The sequence below is a fragment of the Anarhichas minor genome, unplaced genomic scaffold (genome assembly GCF_050575085.1).
Source record: "Anarhichas minor isolate MPS153535 unplaced genomic scaffold, ASM5057508v1 ptg000062l, whole genome shotgun sequence".
NCBI lineage: Eukaryota > Metazoa > Chordata > Actinopteri > Perciformes > Anarhichadidae > Anarhichas > Anarhichas minor.
The window spans coordinates 8050766-8071700 of record NW_027466508.1 but is presented as its reverse complement, the minus strand read 5'-3'; the positions used below and the strand labels follow the sequence as shown (position 1 = coordinate 8071700).

Here is a 20935-nt window from a genome sequence, read left to right as displayed (position 1 = left end):
TATGCCAAATTATAGATCTTTGTCCATTTGAAATCCCAAATGGTTGACAAGCCATGATGACGACAGCCACGAACTGTCCTATTCACTGTGGTTATTACATGTACATGATAGTGGTTAATAAGTCTTATTTACAAACTCACAGACAATGACAGAATAAACAAGTGTCCACTAACAGTGTTATTAGAACACTTTCTGAAATGTAATTCCATTTTCTTTGATTGTGTTGATTAATATAGTCCTGAAAGACTCAATAACAACCACACCACAAATATGTGTATATACTGGTCAACCATGGTAGTTTTTTTGTTATTATTTTCTCCATTTTACGCATGTCCTTCCTCCACTTGTCCAAATCACACATGAAGTGGACAGAAAATGTGAAGTTGAAGAAATCCATGGAGGTTCAAAAAAAAATTGGTTTCCTCAAGAGCCATAATAAAGTTGGATTGTAGAGAACAGAGCATAAGCACTATAGTTTTGTTGCCTACATAGTATATGTGGCTATCACACTGCAGAAGCATCAACTTAAGTGGGAAGAGATGAAACAAGAAAGAAAACAATAACAAAACAGGAGAGGAGCTCAGGTGGACATCTCACAGCACAGAAGCAAAGTCCATCTTATAGCTGCTGGTCCTTCGGGCTGTCTGGGCAGGAGGCTGGCTGGCAGGACTTCAGACTCACCAGCGGAATATCAGCCATGCCACTGCTGGTGAAGTGTCCCTCTCCGCTCCCAAACTGCTTCCTGTCACCGAAATGCTCTGACCGCCCACTCTCATTTTTCCAGGTTCTGGTTAGAGTATGTCCATTGAGAAGTTTTTCCTTGGGACCCCACTCCCTCTGAGAGCCAAAGCTAGACACGGGTGACTTGGGCTGCTGGTATGTTCCCAATGTCGGGGGCATCCAGCAGTTGTCTGAATGTCCCAGGACTAGGCATTCCTGTGTGCACATCTCTGTAGCTTCCACTAAGCCACGAGGTCCCAGGGGGCCATCTAAAGGAGAAAAATAAAAGATAAAAAGAACAGGTAAAAATATATTGAGATCAACCATAATACTTGCATCATTACCATTTTGTTACAGTCCTGATCAAAATACGACTTAAACTGATCGTCACCCACAGGGGATAATTCTTCATACAGGATTATATGAAAGAAAAATATCAATCATTATTAATGTTATGTACCTGTAGAGTACATTTAAATCATTCTTAAAAAATAATATACTTTATTACTGCTAGTATTTCATTTGTTCCTTGTTCAATTGATCCTACAATCTATCTATATCTGTTATTGGTGTTGTGTGTCTGCACTGAAAGCACTCAGTTAAGGTTAAGGACAAATTGGTGTCATGGTTAAAACATTTGCTGCAGACGAGTGGGACATGTATACTTTATATTTAACACTTTATAAGACACACCTGTTACCTGCCCGTTAATGAAAATATCTAATCAGGCAAAATTATGGCAGCAACTCAATGCATAAAAGTATGCAGACATGGTCAAGAGGTTCGGAAGTTAAGAATGGGAAAGAAACTTGACTTCGACTGGAATGATTGTTGGGGCCAGACGGGATAGTGTGAGTATCTTAAAACTGCTGAGCTCCTGGTATTTCCGAGCACAGCAGTCTCTACAGTTTTCAGAGGATGGTGTGAAAAACAACATCCTGTGAAAACACCTTGTTAATAAGAGAGGTCAGAGGAGAATGGCCAGACTGGTTGAATCTGACAAGAAGGCAACAGTAACTCAAATAACCATACTTTACAACAGTGCTATGCATGAGAGCATCTCTGAACACACAACACATCGAACCTTGAAGAAGATGGGCTACAGAAGCAGAAGAAAACAACGGGTTCCATTCCTTTCAGCTAAGAACAAGAATCAGTTCAGTAAAGAACTGTAAAACACTGTGCGTTTTCTCTAGATTTGGCAACTTTTCAAAGCCCTTTCGAGACATTTAAATAAAGCTGTAGTTTGAAAAATAAATGAGCATGCTTTCTGGAGCTGGAGAGCATCGGGGGCTATAAATCTTGAGGAGGATGAAAGGATGGATGAGTTCTCTTTGAGCACTGTCAATTGAATCCATAGAAACATTTACAGCGCCTACATAATACATTTTAAATAGACGGATGTGCAGCCTAAGGTGCTACGCTGCAATGATGTCATCTTATATTCTCTCAGTAATTAGGCTACCCCAACAAGCTGACTTTCACCTCTTCTATCATTTAATGTCGAACATTTAAATACATTAAGAGAAAATGTGACACTGTAAGTGAATACAGTTGTGTGTAAAGTGTATAAAACACACAATGAAAGCTTTGTCGGTATCAATATACACTGTATGGGGATCTATGATTTTGACCAACTTAATGTCAATAATCAGTTGTTCCAGAGTCTGCAGGCCACAATAGCACATGCTCCCCATTCCTATCTTCAGTGGAAATGTTCCTAACCCCTTTCCCTTAAACCTGAGAAAGACAAAAAAAAACACTGAAGGTCAATCTGCATCACAATAAATCATCAGCAGGACATGGTTCTCTAACTCTTTGCTACTATCTGGCTACTCGTCTGATGAACATCCATCACCTTTCAGACATGAAAAATCAAAAAAGTCAGTGTTTCAGGTTGTATTTTTTAAAATCTCATTTGATAAAAAGGAATACATAATGCATGAAATATAATGCGCTCTAATATTTGAAGGATTCTTCTCCTTTGAGTTTGGTTTATTCTCCTTTTTAAAAAAAAAACCCCCAATTCTGTCTGTATTTGTAATTCAAGCTTCAAAGGGTAAATAATTCATCTGTTTTTGTCCTAAAAAAGAAAATGATAACTATTTGTCCTAATTTGTCCCTTTGCTTCACAAAAAGCTAATTGGCTGGTGGCTAAGTTGTGTAATATTTCAAAGGGCTTTTTTCAAACTTCTGCCTGGACCTGTTTTTCTCCTTGTTAGTTGAAACTTACTCAGACAATTTGAAATGTAATGTTATTACAGGAGCAGAGAGTATTGGAGACATCTTATGCCTGTTTATATCGAGTCGTTATGTTCAACTTAATACCCTATGGATTTAATACTACCTACATTTAAAAAAATGTTTGCAAATATATTAAAATTGACATTGACATTATGAAATAAATGAAAGAAAATCTGCGTATTAATGTCTTCTTAAGCTCCATTAAATTACATTTTTGCCAAAAAAAGACAAAAAACCTTACTGGAATGTGAAAGGCCTGTTGATGCTGAACCCACCGAGAATTGTTTATCAATTTTGCAGGTTTAACTACAATCAAGCCTAACTGTATATGCTGTGGTTTGGCAATCTTTATGGTTATAAACCCAGTCAAACACTTCTATAATGTGTCTACAACCACAATGTGTTGTTTTTAGTTGTATTTTGTTTTTTTTAACCACACTCCACCATAAGGATCAATAATAAGAAATAAGACAATTTTACCTGACCATAAAAAAATAACGCTAGCTTAAATGTAAGAAAGTGATTTGAATGATATAGTTAACTTTTTTTTCTAATTAAACAAATCCAAAGAATTGTTGACACTTTTGCAAACTATAAATTGGAGTTAATAGAGTTAAGTTGATACTCCTCTCAATGCGTCTCAATGAAAGATTAACAATATAAGCCTAAAAAGGTGATATTGATTGCAGGGCTGCTGTATTGGATACTCTATATGTGTTAGCAATTAAAAGTGTGTTCATGAGGAGAATAATTATTTTTTGTTCCTATGCTTCTTCATATATTCTGACCCAAAACAAGATAATAAAAAATTGTATATTACCTATTGGCTCATTTGCTATATTTTGTTTACATGTTTCAGACAATATGTTTTATTATAATTCTAGTTTAATGAGAATGTGTCCTCGTGTTCCCCTAAGCTGTGCTACTCAAACAATGGGATCTGGATCTGGCTTTGACAGCACATTTAGATTTATGATTTGAAGAAAGCCTGGACCCCGGAGAGAGAGACAATCACTCTTCTTCATGAATGTGGTGTCCATCACAATAACAGGAACTCATAACTGGCACGTGAGGAGTCTAACCAAGACACACATTATCATGGTTGCAAGGAGAACCACAGAGAGCAATAATACATGGTTCCCGGGAGACAGTAAGATGAATTCCTCAAATGAGATTGTAGATGAGTGGCTGTTACGGGCGAGAGACGTAAGAGAGGAAAAGGACTGTGCACATGTAGATGGTATGCAGTGTTGCGCAGAGGAGCAATTTACAGTGCCGCCATTTATGTGACTTTTTGCTGTTTTTGTATTGTTCGGCAAATGATTATAATGAAGTCATGATAATGAGGATGTCACCAATGTAATTTCATCCTCCTTTGTAATCATCGGGTGCTTGAAAATAATTATAGAAATGGAGCAACAAAAACCCTGACTGATTTGTTAATCTCAATATATGCGTTCGTGATATTAACAGTTTGTGTATTGATTACAGCAGAGTTAGGTGACTGAATTGTCCATATTTCTTTTTTTTTTGTAACAAAAGCAGAGACAGACATTTATCAAGGGCACTTTGTGCTTTGCTATTCCCCTTGTGCAACAAACATGACCATTTGCATGTAGATTGGTACAATCAGTGGGCAGCAGAGGATAATTTGAATCAGCCATTTTCTCTTCTAATCTGTGCATGCCTGTTGTTTGAGACACAGCCTGATTGAACAACCAATTGAGGCATAGAGCTAGTAGGTTTAGAAAAAAAACTATACAAATCCAACAGTATGTATACTGTATAATATAGACCAGCGTTTCCCAACCAGGGATACTTGTACCTCAGGGGGTACTTCTGCTTTTGTATCTGAGATACTTATCCACATATTTGTGTTCAAGAGGAAAATAAACAGATACAAATAGCATTACAAATTGGTGTATATAGTGTCATGTTTGATTAAATAAAAATAAGCCACAATTGGCTAACCCCTCGTCTGGACTGCAAGTGTATGAGACGTGTTTATCACTCACACATCTCACTCAACAGATCATTTCATCTCATTTTAAACTATGCAGACGTCTGCACCAGCTCTGTTCAGATGCGCAAAACCTTAAAGACCACGAGTGCGTAAAAACTCTTGAGGATGTAAACGGGCAGTCAACATGGCTAAATATGAAGTATAAATGACTGGAACACCCACCTTCTGCCATTATAAGTGGTAGTAGTTCAAATGCAAACTTGACTATAAGTTATCCAATAAAATATATTTAGGGGATATTCAAAATAAAACATTGTTCCTGTGCAGTCAAAGATCTGGACCTATTTCTTGAAATGTGTCATTGGAGCACAATAAAGCACATTTGTACTTCAGCAATATATCTAGGGGAAGGATATCTCCTCTCCTTTAACAACCCAAAAAAAAAGCAGACAATTATTTTGTTCCCTTCATAAAAAAGTACTGTGGTATATCACTCTCCAGAAACTCCACACCTGCTTATTCAAAACTCACTCAGCAGTCAAAATATTTCAAACAAAGCCAAAACACAACACTGCACATTACTGGTGCCTCGATATCTCTTTACTGGCTCCCTATTGATGCAGGGAGAGCCCTACAGTTTACAGTGAACAGGAATATGTTGGTCCATTTAATTGAAAGGACACTGTAAGAGGTAGAACCTCCTCCCATCAGCCCTCCTCACTTTGGAACAGACTTCCTGGAAGAGTCCAGATTGAGTATTTGTTAACTACTTTAAGCACAGTCTGTAATCTTCCTAGATTCCTGCCTTATTAGTCGTTGTCTTTACTTTGTTTACTTTTTTGTAGTTTGCCATTGACTTATTAATTCTCTTGTGGCATGGCCTCATGTCCAGTACTTTAATATTCACATAGAGACAACTCTTTATTTCCATCTTGTTTTCCTGCATAGCTCTTGGTGATAATCCTTACTGTGAATAGACCTCTGTGATTTCATCTGATTTAACTTGACAGAGATTGACCATCAAGGTTTATTAGCAGCGTATTCTATTGTATTTTGTCCAAGAATATGCTTGTAATCAGTGACATCTCTGTAATCAGTGACATCTCATACACACTGTATACATTCAGGTTTCCATGGAAAGTGACATAGCTATACATGCTAATAGCGTAATCAATAATCAGTCTTTGCTGAAAACCGTGCGACTTGGAAAAGGCCAGAGGGGTCAAGTGACATCCTGCTACTCTTGCTGAAACTTCGAAGAGCTGTGGACAGATGATAAGCACCAGCACACCATGACACTACAACTGCAGATAAGAGGCCGCTGGGTATGTACTCCGTTGTACTGCAGCTCGACAAACACGCAGTACATCTGAAATAGATCCCGTACGGCCCAGTGAAATGTAGAAATGTAACTCTTTCTTTACTTTTGCAAATAGCTTATAAATGTATATGCTCCTTTAAAAAAAAAAAGGCAAATACACTTGAATTTTAGCCAAGTCAGTAGCTCTAATGTACATGAGCTTTCATGTGAATTTTATCTTGTAAGATTTAAGCAACGAAGAGGCACCTGATTCAGCTGCATGCTGTTGGAAGATGTTTTAAACAAGCACCAAAGCATTGCTGTGAACATGTTTTTTTTCTTTTTTTATCCCTATGATCTGTCTGAAAAGACTGTATTTATGCATTTTGCCATTATGTCAGACGGACAGACAGACAGACAGATTTCATTGAAATTATTTTAGTAATGGTGAGACACATAATCTTATTTGCATTGATGTCCACTGACAAATAATCAACATATCTCAAGTCCACAGCATCAGCATGCATAATCAGCTAATTTTCAAAGTCACAGCTTTTCCACATAGATAAAGCTTTAATTGTAGCATCAAGTTCCCTTAATTCACACAAAATGGCTTTCACATTGTTTAGTGCTACTTTGTCTGTGCATAGCTCGTTGCTCATGGTTACTATGCTCAAGAAGTCAAGTTTCTCTCTGCATACACACACACACACACACACACCACACACACAAGCAAATAGCCGGTGGCTGATGTTTGGTGCAGAGCCCCTGAGTGCTTTAAATAACATTGAGGCACAGGTGTTGAGGAATGCAAGGGATTCACAACCGTGTCAGATGGTGCTTACTTTTGCTTACAGCTCTGTGCAAATGCTGCAGATGTCCACAAAGACAGATAACTTACAGACAAAGAAACCATTAGATTGCCTCCTGATAAGGACTCATTAGGATGTGCTGGGGGCTGGTCTGTTTAATTCTGCAGAAGCTGTTGAATAAATGTGAGCCACGAGCAATCGCTGCTTAACGATGGACACTTTGACCAAACAGTATTCACATGTCTCTCATTCAATCCTCCTACTCAGCATCAACAGATCACAGAGGTTACGGAGGAGGAGAGAATCATCCTCATTTTTGGCCAGAGGTTGTTTGCAACTATAAGGGAGTATTCTTGTTTTAGTCTGCCGGCTATTGCTAATGAGATAACGTTTGGCTAATTAATTGGATGCACACTATCAGTGCTGATGTGCCAGTCCACCACCAACAACCTACAGCCTTCAGAATGGCAAGGGGGAACGGGTGGAGAGGGAGTGAGAGTGATTGAGTGTGGGGGAATTAGTGTCCATAGGGCTTGTTTATTTATCCATGCTGTTAAGCATGCCCAGATGTTGTTATTTGGGGATGAATGAGGCTTTGTTTTGGTCCAACATGGAGGCTGAAATTGCCGTACCACTGTCTCCAGCTGCTGCTCGAAAACACACAAGATACGTCTGGCAGATTAACTCTTTAAATCTGCTGTAGGTTTTCTCTGTGACCCGTCTTTCAACACAAAACATACATACAGACATATACCACTGATCCATCACTGTATACGCCAGTGGTTCTCAAACTGTGGGGCGTGGCGGTATTGCAGGTGGGGCGCAGGGGGAAATGCAGAATTTTTTTATTTCAAGAACTGTATTCATACCTGCAAACTTGTCGCTTTTCGGCGAAATTCGCCGTTTTCAATCAAAATATATCATCGTGTAGATCCGTAGAGCTTTTTTTTGGGGGGGGGTCAACTGGCCAGCCAGCGTTTCTCAGATTGGAGCGAGATAAGGAGAAAAGGTGATGTCGTGATCTTCACAATAAAACCTCTTTGATATGACGTGTCGAGTCTTGGCCAATCAGCGTTAAGATGTCTACAGCGTCTTCATTTCCCTCCCTTAAAGTTTAAGTTACGTTATGTTCCGTTACCGTTCAGACTTGCTGGGTTAAGTTAACGTCCACTGCATGCAAAACTTTATCGACTGTTAACGTTCGTCATTATCACGATTTAGGAGGAAAAAACGTAACGTGATGAAACATGCAGCCCCCCCGTGTTCCGGTTCAGTTCACGCGGTCACTCATTAACGTTAAACCTGAACACCGGCACATCTGGTTGCAGGTTGTTTGTTTTAACTCAAAGTAGAATGAGGATGATACTGATGAGATGATGAGGTCAAAGAGCTCCAGGGAGAGGGGGCTGGTTGTGTAGCGCAGCTTGACGCAGGGCTGAGCTGTGAGTGGAGCTGGGCCTGGATAAAGGTGGAGGTCTAAACAGACGTGAGGAGCTTCCTGCTGTCACAGTATTTTAAATACATTGATAAGGCAGGGTATGCTGAATGCAGCCTCTGCTCCAAGGAGATAAAGTACAGCAACAAGGGCTCACATGTCCTCTCATCACACTGCCAGACATTGTTCACTGTGATGACCACAGCCAGTGTACTAACAGTCCCAACAGTCCCACGTGCAGCTATTATTATCACAGCTATTATTTTACTTTTAGAATGCTACATTTTAAAGCTCATCTTTAAAATAAAATGCTCCTGATATGTGTGACGCATATCTGCACTCATTTTGTTTTGTTTTTCACAGGTTGCAGTTTATTGTGAATATCTTAGAAAGATATTCACAATAAGCTATTTTTTGCCAAATATTAGTTATTTTTTGCACAGATATAACTTTATTTGCATTGTTCTAACGAAGTGATTGCACATTGTATTTGTTTTTGTCTGATGGAGCAATCTGGCTTACTTGAAAGTGATTACAATTTTCTTTATTCTATTATTTGAAAAAGCACAGATGGAGGAGTCACAAAATGTTATTTCAATAAAAGTTCAACATGGACCATTTTGTTACAATTTTGTTGGGGCGGTGGGGCATGAACATTTTTCTTCCTCCAAAGTGGGGCATGACAGAAAAAGTTTGAGAACCACTGGTATACGCCAAGGCATAAAATGATATACAGCATTATAAACATAGCCTGTATTCATAAAGATATGCCTCATACTAAGAGCAAATATATTGCAAATGGCTTTGGGAAACATGTGAGTGGTATGGTGGTTGGTGTCCAACAAAGCATAGAATTACAGCTCCATACAGCTTTGCAGCTAATTTGAAAACAGGTCCTGTGATCTACAGTAAAGGCTATCTGGGGTTGGATAAATGTGATAGTGAGCAGAGCAGAACAGAGCAACATGCTGGATGCATCCTCAGGAGAATACTAGTCTGGCTGATGGATCCTTTCTAGTGCTCCCTTTGAGGCCAGGCAGCAGCTTCTCATGAGAGGAGATGAAGGACAGGAGGCAGTCAAAATAGAAAAAGAAGACAAAGCTTGAGAATGGAAGAGAAGGGTGTTTAGATATATAGAACAGAGGAGCAGGAAAGATGGAAGAGAAGAAAAGAAAAGTGAAGGTGAGGAACAGTAAGAAAAACAAAAGCACAAAGCCTGTCAAAGAAATGCCTTCATTTACATAATTTCCATGATCCCTGATAAATATTATTGGTTTAGACCTCACTTAAAACTATTCTCAGATCAATTTGTAATTCAAATATTCAGCTCAAGGTACTCTGTATTGGACCCACACATTTGTCCTGTTTACAGCATAGTGCGTGAGGGAATAAGTGGGCTACTGATGCTGGTGAGCTGGAAATGAAGCTTAAGAAATGTTTTGGCATTTTCAGTGATTTTATTCATCAAAAAGTCAGCCGATTGGTTTCGTTAGAAAAATGTGCACTGGACAATGCACATACCACATACTGTACATACATATATGTACTCTACATGTATGCTATATTTATTTACTGAAGGTCATTAGAATGTAGTAGAAATTGAACATACACGCCTCTCATTATTCAGTTCTTTGTGGAAGCAACCATGTTCACTTCTCTAATACTTGCCAAGCACTAATGGGTTTCAGGGTTGACATCATTATGTATGATTTGAAAAGCGTTCATGGTCTGTTGCCTAAATACCCTACAGCGCTTTAAAATTGCATGTGGTCTGACAGCCCAGGCTACCAATCTACAATCACAATTTTTAATCTTCTGATAGACATCAGATCATTTGGTGAATAGTATTCACATGAGACTCAATTAATTCTTTCCTCATTCTCTTTCCCCTATGTTACAGTCTTGAGTCAGTAGCCACTATGTGATAGTAAGGAGCCAGTCTGATAAGTGATTCCCTTTTGTTTTTTAGGTGGGGAGAAGCTATAAAAACCCAACTAATCCAAAACCATATTTCCCTTTATCCCTGATGCTCTCCTCACTCCGTGTTTCCCTCAAAACTCCACTGCACCACTCTAGGGTTTAACTGCATCCTCTTTAAGTGGAATATTCTATCAAAGTTGTTGAATTTTAGCAAAGTAACATTCAAAATTAAACAGTTGTTTTAGGAGTCAATATATTTCTTTCTGACCTCATTTTAAAGCTAACTTGATGTTTCGTCTATATGGAATAGTGATGATTATTCCTTTAAAGTGTTGTTGCTATTTTGTAGCTCCAAGATATATAACTCAACGACAACGAGACTGTATTCTCAAAAGCATTGCCTAATGCATATTCAATGTTAGACTAAACTTTCAATAAAGATGTTAAGATAATATGGTATGAATCATATACTATGAGTTCTCCACTGCATTCAAAACCATCCGGCCTCTCATACTTAGGGAAGAAGCTTAAGTTTGCCATGAATCAGATATTGTGGACAGACCATAGAATCTGAAAAGCACAGCGTCAGACATGCTGCAGAGTAACAGCCCAGTGGCGCATCAAAAGACTCTGACCTTTCCTGCTCATCTTCTACTGTACGCCGCAAATTTAATTTGCAGTTCTGGGTCATGCCACCTCCAGAATTTCAGGTGACTCCTGCTTTTTAGATTGCAGCAGTGAGGAGGAGTGGATGAGACTGGAGAGTTTTGTCAGTTGGAGCAAGGACAACCATCAACTTAACAGCCTGACGAGAAAAAAGTTTATAATTCGAGAGGTACCAATCACGTTTTTTGTATTAGTATTTTACATGATACGTCTGCATTGTACACATTTAGTGAAATTAAATTGAAATGTCTGAGTTAATTTACAAATATATCTGCCATCATAGCTTTCCTTTGAGGGTCTTCAAACATATGTTGTTTTATGTCCTATGGTACTTTGTAAAATATCTCTGGATAGATCAGTGTCATTTTCTAGCAAAAAGGTTAGGAAACATTTGGACAGACTTACATGAACTAGGTAAACACTAAAGTTCAAATGCAATTTAACCAACAGCGGCACTTTAGAAGTGCGGCGCTCCTAACAAAGGTTGCTGAAAGGCTGACACACGCTGACATACACGCTGACTCAAAAACGTTGTGCATTAAGAAATTGTCAAGTGTTTTAATTGGGCTCAATGGGGAGATTTTGACAGCTGCAGTACTTAAAACAAACAAACAAAGGAACCAAAATGGATCGGACTTCACTTAGCCCAGACCTATCCATCACAAATGCCTGGATCAATCCCAATCCCAGGTATCGGATACCGACATACCACCTTATGATGGATTTTTTAAATTTCTTAGAGAGCAACGAGAAACTTACACAGTGTCAGTTAGCACAATGAAAAAATGGTATTGCTGCAGTTGCAAAACAAACTGAACTGCAATGATAACATGGAGGAATTCGACCAAATCTCCGATGCAACAGACCAGATATCCTCAATCAATTTGGGGAGACCAGAACAAGTTCTTTGTTATGGCCTGCTAGACTAAAAGTTGCAGAACTTAAGCTCGGTTAACAATAAGAAAAAGTGCTTTCTGGCCTGGAGGCACCAGCAAAAGAGATGATGAGGACTAAACTAAACTCCATTGTAGAACACACCTTCCACCCCTTGGGGTGAGATGATGCTACAGTACAAACATATTCACTCTTTGTCTCAGCATCCAAACTTAAGCCTACAGCTATTAGACTGTACAATGCTCTGTGACCAAGCAACTCAAACCTAAGCCAACTACGGGGGAAGTGGGGCAGGACATCTGAACTGCACTGCAGAAACTGAACAAGTCACCAGTGACTGCTCGCTACATTTGTATTCACCAGCAAGCATTTTAACTTTTGCTGTAATCTTTTCTTCCAGACATGTTTCTGCATATTCCTGCAGATTATCTGCATCAGTTGGTACAAAACGCAATTTCACTGAAGCTATGCTACCTTTGATATCTTACCATTTGGATAATACAGTGGGATTGTGAAAATAAGGCACATGCCTACATATGGTAACTCTGTACTTCAGTATTTGTAAAGAGGACAGCTAGAAATACAAATCACCAAAGTCTATACATTTGATATGGTATATTGTTGCTTACAAATTCATATAGAACATACCTTTATCAGGCATAAACTGGATATGGCTTTTTGTAGACTTAACCACCATACAATTAAACATTGGTATATAAAATAATGTTCATTTGATGTTACAAAAAGAATAATCTAAGTCTGTTAGTAGACAGTGCTGCCATCTGAAACAAGTAACATATCTGACATTCAGACCTTCAGTTTGATAGTCACCTGTGCTGCCATGGCCATGTTTCTATCATCCATCCATTGTCACTGTCCATCCATTTAACCATTTTTGGTTGACACAAATTAGTCATTCAATAAAGCTATGTATATAACTCATATAACTGCTAAAGTGTGGGATACCAAAGAAAAATGTGTACAGTTTGTATGTTCATTGTGCATTGGGTGATAAAGGAAGGCAGATACCAAAAGTGTGCATGCATTGGAGCAGTGTCTGTAATTATAGTTTCAAATAAAGTCATTATTGAACATTTCTGAAATGTATGATTGAAAGGCCAAATACATTATTGAAGCAGAGAGATTAAGCCAGCAGTGTTACAGTTCCCATGTCGAAGAAGGACTAGAGATAAGCATATCACGAGTACTATTATTCCATTATTCTGATTCCTTGATCAATGGCAGAGTCAGTGGGACAACTTTATTTACTAAAACACAATGTCAACACAATATCAATATAATAATCACACAATGTACTATACATGTCCTTTATGGCAAAATAGGGATGACAATACAGGTTTTCAAAACACATTTTGAATTGCTGTTTTACACAGCTCAGTGCAAGTGCTCAGTCCCCATGACAACAATAGCCATGTAAAAATGATTTCTTCTCCCTCTCTAATCTTCCACTGCATTAGACTCAGCCACTGACCTTGTAATCTAATTTCTGCCCTAAATTAGTGAGTATGCCTGCTCATCTCGAATATATTTCTGGTCAAAGACCTTAAGTGATACTATATGTGGTGACTAATTCAGTTTTCATAATTGGCCCATATACAATTTTCTGGTTGAAATAATGAATTGTATATTATTTATATTATTGTTTTGCTCGACCTCCATGTTAAGACCTGGTCAAAGGGCTGCACTGACAGGCAATGCCAGAAATGTGGTTGAAAAATGAATGAATGAAAAGTCCACAAGCGCTTGCGTAGAACACACACGCATGCACCCAGACGACATTCACTAACAGTCTCTATGTTGACATTTGAGATATGAGGAATAGATTTCAAATTCAATACAAGGGTACAATCTGTTAATCATTGTGAGCTTGCTGTGGCTGTTAAGGTGAAAGTAATTTAACAGATACAGATAATGATCATGTTGACTTCATAATACAGTAACACTACACCATGACCACAATTCACTTTGCCCTATATACACAAGACACCAGGTAATTCAACCATCAAATGCAAGAAAAAAATGAATTCAAGCATCAATGCTGCTTAGTGGTCCAGTCCAATTGCTTGACGCTGTGCCATATTACACTGTGTTCATGTTTTTATTTGTGATTATGTTCTTTGTTGTATGCAGCGAGTATTGATTTTAATCTGGAAGGAATGACAAGATAAGAAATAGCTGCTTGTACTGAAGTGCATTGATGAGTACGTATTACTCAATGTTAGATGTGTACTGGAAATGATAACATATCAATAAAAGATATAACAGACATGGACTTATTTTGTTTGGCAGCTGGTAAACATGGACTGATTCAAAATAATCAATATTTAGGAATGTATGTATGTATAACTTTTTTTTAAAACCACTTATTGTTGCAGTCAGAAGTTAAGCCGAGTGAGTGGATTGTAAACTTTAAAACTGAAATGAAGACCTTCCCTTTTAAACGTCAAACTAACATATTTGTTAAATATTCTGTTTTATAATGTTAAATTTAGATGCAGAGCATTAAGTGTCTTGCATAGTGAGGGTATACTGGAAGTGTATGCCACCTCTTAATTTAGAGTAGTGATTGAGTTACTCACTTAAAATTGTTGAGTGCAACTTCTTTTCTGCATGAGCAAAGTACATCTGCGATAAATGCAATGACAGCTAAATTAAGAATGTTATAATTAAAGCAGGCAAAATATTAATATTGAACATATTTGCAAAATCTCTGTATTGAATATTTTGTAAATGTTGAAATATTGTATTATTGTGGTTACGGTTTTGGTTACGGTCAGAACATTGAGAAAAAGCCAACTAAAGCCACCAAAGATAAGGTCATGGGGTCATGGACATCGTGTGATAATAAATATTACAAATATCAACACTGACCTCCAGTAGAAGATGCGCCATGAATCTGAGACTGAGATGTCCCAGTAATCAGTAATACACCTTCACAACCTTACTTTGCCCTGTGCTATATATGATTACTTTGCTTTTTTATTGGTACTAAATGTAAAATTGGCACCAAAGAAATTGCTGTTGCGAAATAGCTACATATGAATACAATTTGTAAGAGACAAGGTTGACTCTTTATGGCTTGCCACAATGCATGTAGTTGGGCCTACTATAGACTATGGTGTATTTTCATTGCACATAGATATTGTACCACAATAACACGTACGTATGCCCTCTCATATCACATCTCTGATGAAGCTTACTAATCAATGATTGCTATATGAACTGTTTTGTATTCCAGTTAAAATGGTTATATTTTACAAGACACACACTCTTTTGTGTTATCATACATTTATTTTTAAGCAATTAACCAGTAATATTAATTAATAATTAATAAGCATTATTAGGCAGCCTATGCTAAAAATATGTATGACTCGAACATCATCTTATCATTTTTTGGGAATAGCTGGATGTAGTTTCTTGTAAATTTTGAATGAATGTGCCCTGTTGTCTACACAGCCTTCTTCTGGAGTCACTCGACACAGCTCAACAAAGACTCAGAGTGCAGAGTCTGAATTAGCATCAAGGAGGGGTAAATGGCCTGTAGCAGAAAGCAACACCAGTGTAACAGATACAGTGCTAGATATTCATAACATTATTTGGAGTACTTTCCAGGTATGTGCTCTTCCAGTAAAACTCACACACGCAGTCAAGCACATTTCATTAACATAAAGAGGAAGGGGACGCAGCAGGTGTTACTTGCAGAGGTACAAGAAAAGGGGTAAAAGGAATAAAAAAAATAAAAAAGAGTGAGATAGTGAAAAAGAGCAAAAAAACTGAGAGGCTGATAAGTTCTACAGTGAATTAGTGACAGAGAGACATGTGTGTTGATCATTACCTTGGGCCTGAAGGAATTCGATAATAAAACAGAACCTTGTTAATCCCCCGAGAGCTCTGTAATTGCAATGTTGAGGTACATCTCCTCTCTGTTAATAATTGTAATTTCAGAGCATGCTCTGCCCACATATACATTTATTCATAATTACCTGAGGGAATGGATAGTGCTGCACTGTCTATTAAAATTGCCCTGATTTAAAGGTATGCATAAAAAATTAAAGCCAGCAACTATTGATTTGGTAAAAAAAGAAATTCAGCTTTTTTTTTTTCTTTCTGTTTTAAGGTCATGGATATGTTGTATGGATTATCCATACATTCCTATTCCATACTCTTTACATAATGTCCAGTGAAAGTGTAAATTCTCACACTACACAGCACAGCTTCACTGTGTGTAGTTCGCAACCATGTCTACATGTTAAGTGACCGAAAGTGTCAAAATTGGGATGTGACAGAAAAATTAGCACCTCCTCATTGACACTAAGAACCGTCTGCGGCAGTGTTAAGCTGTTGACAGAAAATGTTAATTACAAATATAGGGTCACTGGATCACATGGATTGGTGAGAAAGCAGTGTACTCAGTAAATCACAGAATATGTGCAGGGTATAATAGAGAAATCCATGTTAAATTGATGCCACTTTCAATGCACAATCCACTTATATCCCCACATATCCACCTTCTTCAAAGCGTCATTCACACTCACACACATCACAATATGGGGATATGCTAAATCTACACTAATTAGATTGTTATGTAATGAGGGAAATGTGAGTGATTGTATAGTTTACAGATTCACCAGATCATTAAAAGAAAATGTGTCAGTCACATATTTTGTTCTGAACATATACATGTTCTGGCTATAAATAAAAAATAAATAAAAAAATAAAAACACCAACATGAAGGAAATGAAAACCTGACAATGACAATGTAAAATGTGAGCCATATGCATAAATCTGCTTTGTGAGATGGTGGGTGCACTGGGAGGAAGTGGAGGTCAGGCCCTGGCAGAGACCCCTGTTGGGTGCAGGTGGCGAATAACTTCTGTCTGCCAAGTAATTAAGTGTCCATCACATCCTTGCAGGAGGGCTGTGCAACCCAAAAGCCTATTCCAATGTCCATCTGTGAGAAGGACTGGAGCTACAATATGGCCCTACACATGATCAGTGTATCTATAACAACACATGGAAATTATCAAACAATCTGCAGAGCTGTAAATAAAAATGTGTGCCTTGATGTAACATTTAGAATTATCAAGTGAATGATTAAAGGAATTAAGAATAATAACTATACATACATATATTATGTCGTAGTCATATTAGAAATCAAATCAAGGAGGTGGGCAAACAGCTGATTTTACTTTATGCAATATAAAAAAAACAACCTTGCTTTCCCTAGGCTTCTGACTGTAATTAGTGAGTAATTATACAGTAGTGAGCAACAGTATGTGCTTGTGCTTGATCAATGTCACAACAACACTGTTTTCTTGGTTATATTTCAGACTAAATGGCTGTGTATTGTTTTTTTACTTTGACGAGACTGCATGACTCTGACAAAACCCTTTTAGGATGCTCCATGAGTTTTGGCAATTGCCATAAACAACCTTCACATTTTCACCTTTAGTAATAGAAGAACTAATCAAAAGCGATCATTAAGTGTGTTAGACATTAGCATGGATTGAATTGATATGGTTTCTGACCTTTGATGAGGTTACTCGAGGCAAAATGTTGAAAGGAAAAGAAAATAATTTGATATGTAATGCCGATCTATTACAATTCACACACCGGCTGTAAACCTAGATATAGGCTTTGAAATGTGGCTTCTGTTGCATGGAAAGCATGTCTCAGTCTTGGCTTAAACCACGTTTATCATGATGGCTTTGTTACAGGCGAAGCAGTGACATACTCATGTGACATCCGGCTGTAGTACAACCTTTTTTTTGACTGGCTAGGTGTTGATATGTGCAGTTACTCAGTCTTAATGTCGGAACATGTGTGAAACTAATTTGTTGTTTTTGAAGATGGCAGCAATTAATCTCTCAAATGACCTGGCTAGATTAAATGAGAAGAAAGAGTGGATGCTAGGAAAATAAATGCCAGCATTAGGGAAGAAATTACAAGATGACCTTACTGAACAATGATTTATGGATTCCCTCGTCAAGCAATTACAGCAGGTGATACCTTTGAAATTTCAAACCACGGAAATTAAATTTGCTCCTTTGCAAACTGTGCACTTGTCAAGGACATTTGAACTGTTACCTACATGGGAAGGCTCCTCTGCAGTCATCCCTCTTCCCTTGGCAAATCACTCAGCTTTAAGAGTGATAGGGTCTATACGGGGGTGGACAAAATAATGAAAACATCTGGCAACACATGAATATCAAATGCCTAAAAAGCAGTAGAGCAGAAGGACTTAGATTTCAGAGACGCTAGAAAAGTGATTATCCCTTAAACGATTGCAAGTTTTTAATATACCAACCTTCAATACATGTTTTGGACAAATAGGAAAGATTAACCTGAGAAAGCAAAGCCAGCAAAATAAACTGATATTCACCAAAAAAGATATAGATATGGTAGATTGTGAAATAAGATCAGTAAAAAAAGATGAAATATTTATTAGAACGCCCACTTATCACAATGTTTTGTTTCTTATTTCTCAGAAGTCTGTTTCATTCTTTTTACCCCAAATTAGGCATCTGTGTGTAAACGTCAGCCAACGAGAACCATGTCACAAATACCAAACAAACGGTTTAATGTAATTATTTCATATCTAAGGCTTTGATGCTAAACTGTGCTAATTTACAGTACTTATTTTTCATTTTCAAATTTCACTATAATGACCTCATATTTGTGTGCCTGCTTTTGTAAACCAGAAAAGTTTAAGCCCATTTGGAAGTGTAAGGCTTTTTTCAATTCTGTCATTTCTGTTATTAAGGCACTTGCACAATAACAGTATAATTCATTGTGCTTTCAGTGTATGCTCGCTTTCCCATTTCACTTGTTTTGATAAAGAAGAAAGATCATAACAACCTTGCTATTTTGAATCCTGTTTGAAAGAAACAAATCAATCAAACTAATCTCAATGTTCCCTCATTGGCTCTCTGAGGGAGTGATGATAAGAGAATATTTTTATTATGCTGCCTTGTGTAAATGCAGAGCATCGAGGTGCTCGTAAATCCTTACACTTGTGCCTGTACCACCATGACTCTCCCCTGCCACTCCTGTTGTAAAGGCTCTTTCAAGCATGCAACTGCAGAACATGGAACACGAAGATGAAAGCAGAGTTGCACACCACTCAGGAGCACATGTCTCAGCCCCTCCATATGTCACCAAAAACATGAAAGTGCAAGGCAGACGAACATGGGCTTTCATTAACCTAATACTGAGCGGAGAAGGGTTAAAATGATCTGTATACTGATAATATGATCGGGATCATCAGCATTGCACATTTTTTGTTCTATTATACTGACATTTGAAAAGCTGGTCCTTTGCTATTATCCAAAACCAGCTGGTGGCAAGAACAGCAGATCTAGAAAATTGCATTTGTATGCAGTTTCATCTTCCTGGCTTTCTACCTAACAAACAGTATAATGAAGGCAGCTGTTTTGAACCTGGTCAGCCCCATCAGGTTGGCAATTATACCAATTGCGCTACTGTATAAAATCCCCACACCATCCTGTAGGCTAACTCCTCGCACTGGAAGGAAGTGGTGTTTACACTGGTGTTAGCTTTCGGTTTGAAATCATATGAAGGGGCTTGGAGTTGCTCTATCCACCCCAAGACTAGCCACAGCACCCACCCAGCACCCGCCAAAAAATGATGTGGTTTATTTAGAGGATAAAAGTCACAGAATGCATCAGAAATCCACAGTGCCTGGAGCATATTGGATCTGACCATATGAGCAGTGGAGCAGTGAGAATTTGCTCCCCTCGCTGACGGGGCTGTCTGTTACCTCCATTCCCCGCTCAAAGCTGCTCCAGGTCGCTCCTCTCAATATATTCTCTTCTTTACCCCACCGCTAAAATCACTCAGCACTCACTTCCAAAAGAATGAACAAGCTGCATAGTATTTTAATGAGGGCTGTACCGAATATATATTTTTTGTTTCATTTAACCGAAGCTTCAAATGTCTGTCGTTATATTTTATTATGAAATCAACCTAACAAAATAAACAGAACAAAGGTCTAAATTTGAATAAAGTGATTCATCGGATTAAATGAGCTAGTCTTTTTTATTAAATCAAGTTTATTAATGAATATAGCCCGTTAGTTTCATTTGATTGCTGCTAGACCGCCCTGTTAATAGGCTTACAGGTGCGTCGTTTATGAGCTGTGAGTAGAAGAGCAAACAGTTTTTTGGCCACACAGAAAATGTTGGGTTAGAAAGGCTGAACGCCAACCAACATGGATTGAAGCTGAATATTCTGCTCGATAAAAACATATTACACATCTATCCTTTTCCAATTATCGTTGACTTTTGGACTTTACAACGCTCTGGAGGTTTTGGAAATAGTCTCTCGTTGAACACCGCAGTCGGTGCAATGCAATGTCTATCAAGGATATGGAACGTAAAACTGTTGATTAGTTGAGGTGTTGATACCAGGAAGCAGTTTCCTGAGTTTGATCTCAGAATGTGAGAATGAAATGCTAAAACCAGCATCTTTTGCTTTCTGCTGGTGTGCAAGCCCTGTCTGTGGCATAATTGTGTGAAATGTTATGTTACGGTGTGTTTAAGTAGGCAGGCTTGTGAACCTTAGATCTATATCCCTCGAGTTGAATATCTCACCTTGTGTTAAAAGAAAATTACATTGTAACTATCGCGGAGATGGCGATGTGCATATACGTGTGTCTGTGTGTGTGTGTGTGTGTGTGCGCGCATGTGTACGTGTGATATGGGTGTTGAAGACATTTAGTCAATGGAAAAAGTCGACTGTTGCTGGACACTGGCTCTTGTAGCTAAGCAGTATCCAGTTTCTAAATACCTAAAAGATGTTGAATTATAATGGTATGCAATATTACATTTCTGCAATGACATACTAATACATTGTTGGGAGCAAGGTAGCAAATATATTTATAATATTTATTTACTTCCCTGCACTATTCCTTATATTCTGTATTTTCTCAGCAATCATCT

The 20935-nt window shown here is 38.0% G+C and overlaps 1 protein-coding gene across 1 annotated transcript in view; it reads right to left on the bottom strand.

The window, feature by feature from the left end:
* Positions 1–618: 618 nt before the first annotated feature.
* Positions 619–20935, bottom strand: part of pcdh9 (protocadherin 9) — a 183377-nt gene continuing 163060 nt past the window's right edge. Inside the window, exon 3 of the mRNA XM_076077613.1 lies at positions 619–989. Within this exon, the coding sequence (XP_075933728.1) occupies positions 619–989 (371 nt within the window). The remainder of the gene's footprint in view (positions 990–20935) is intronic.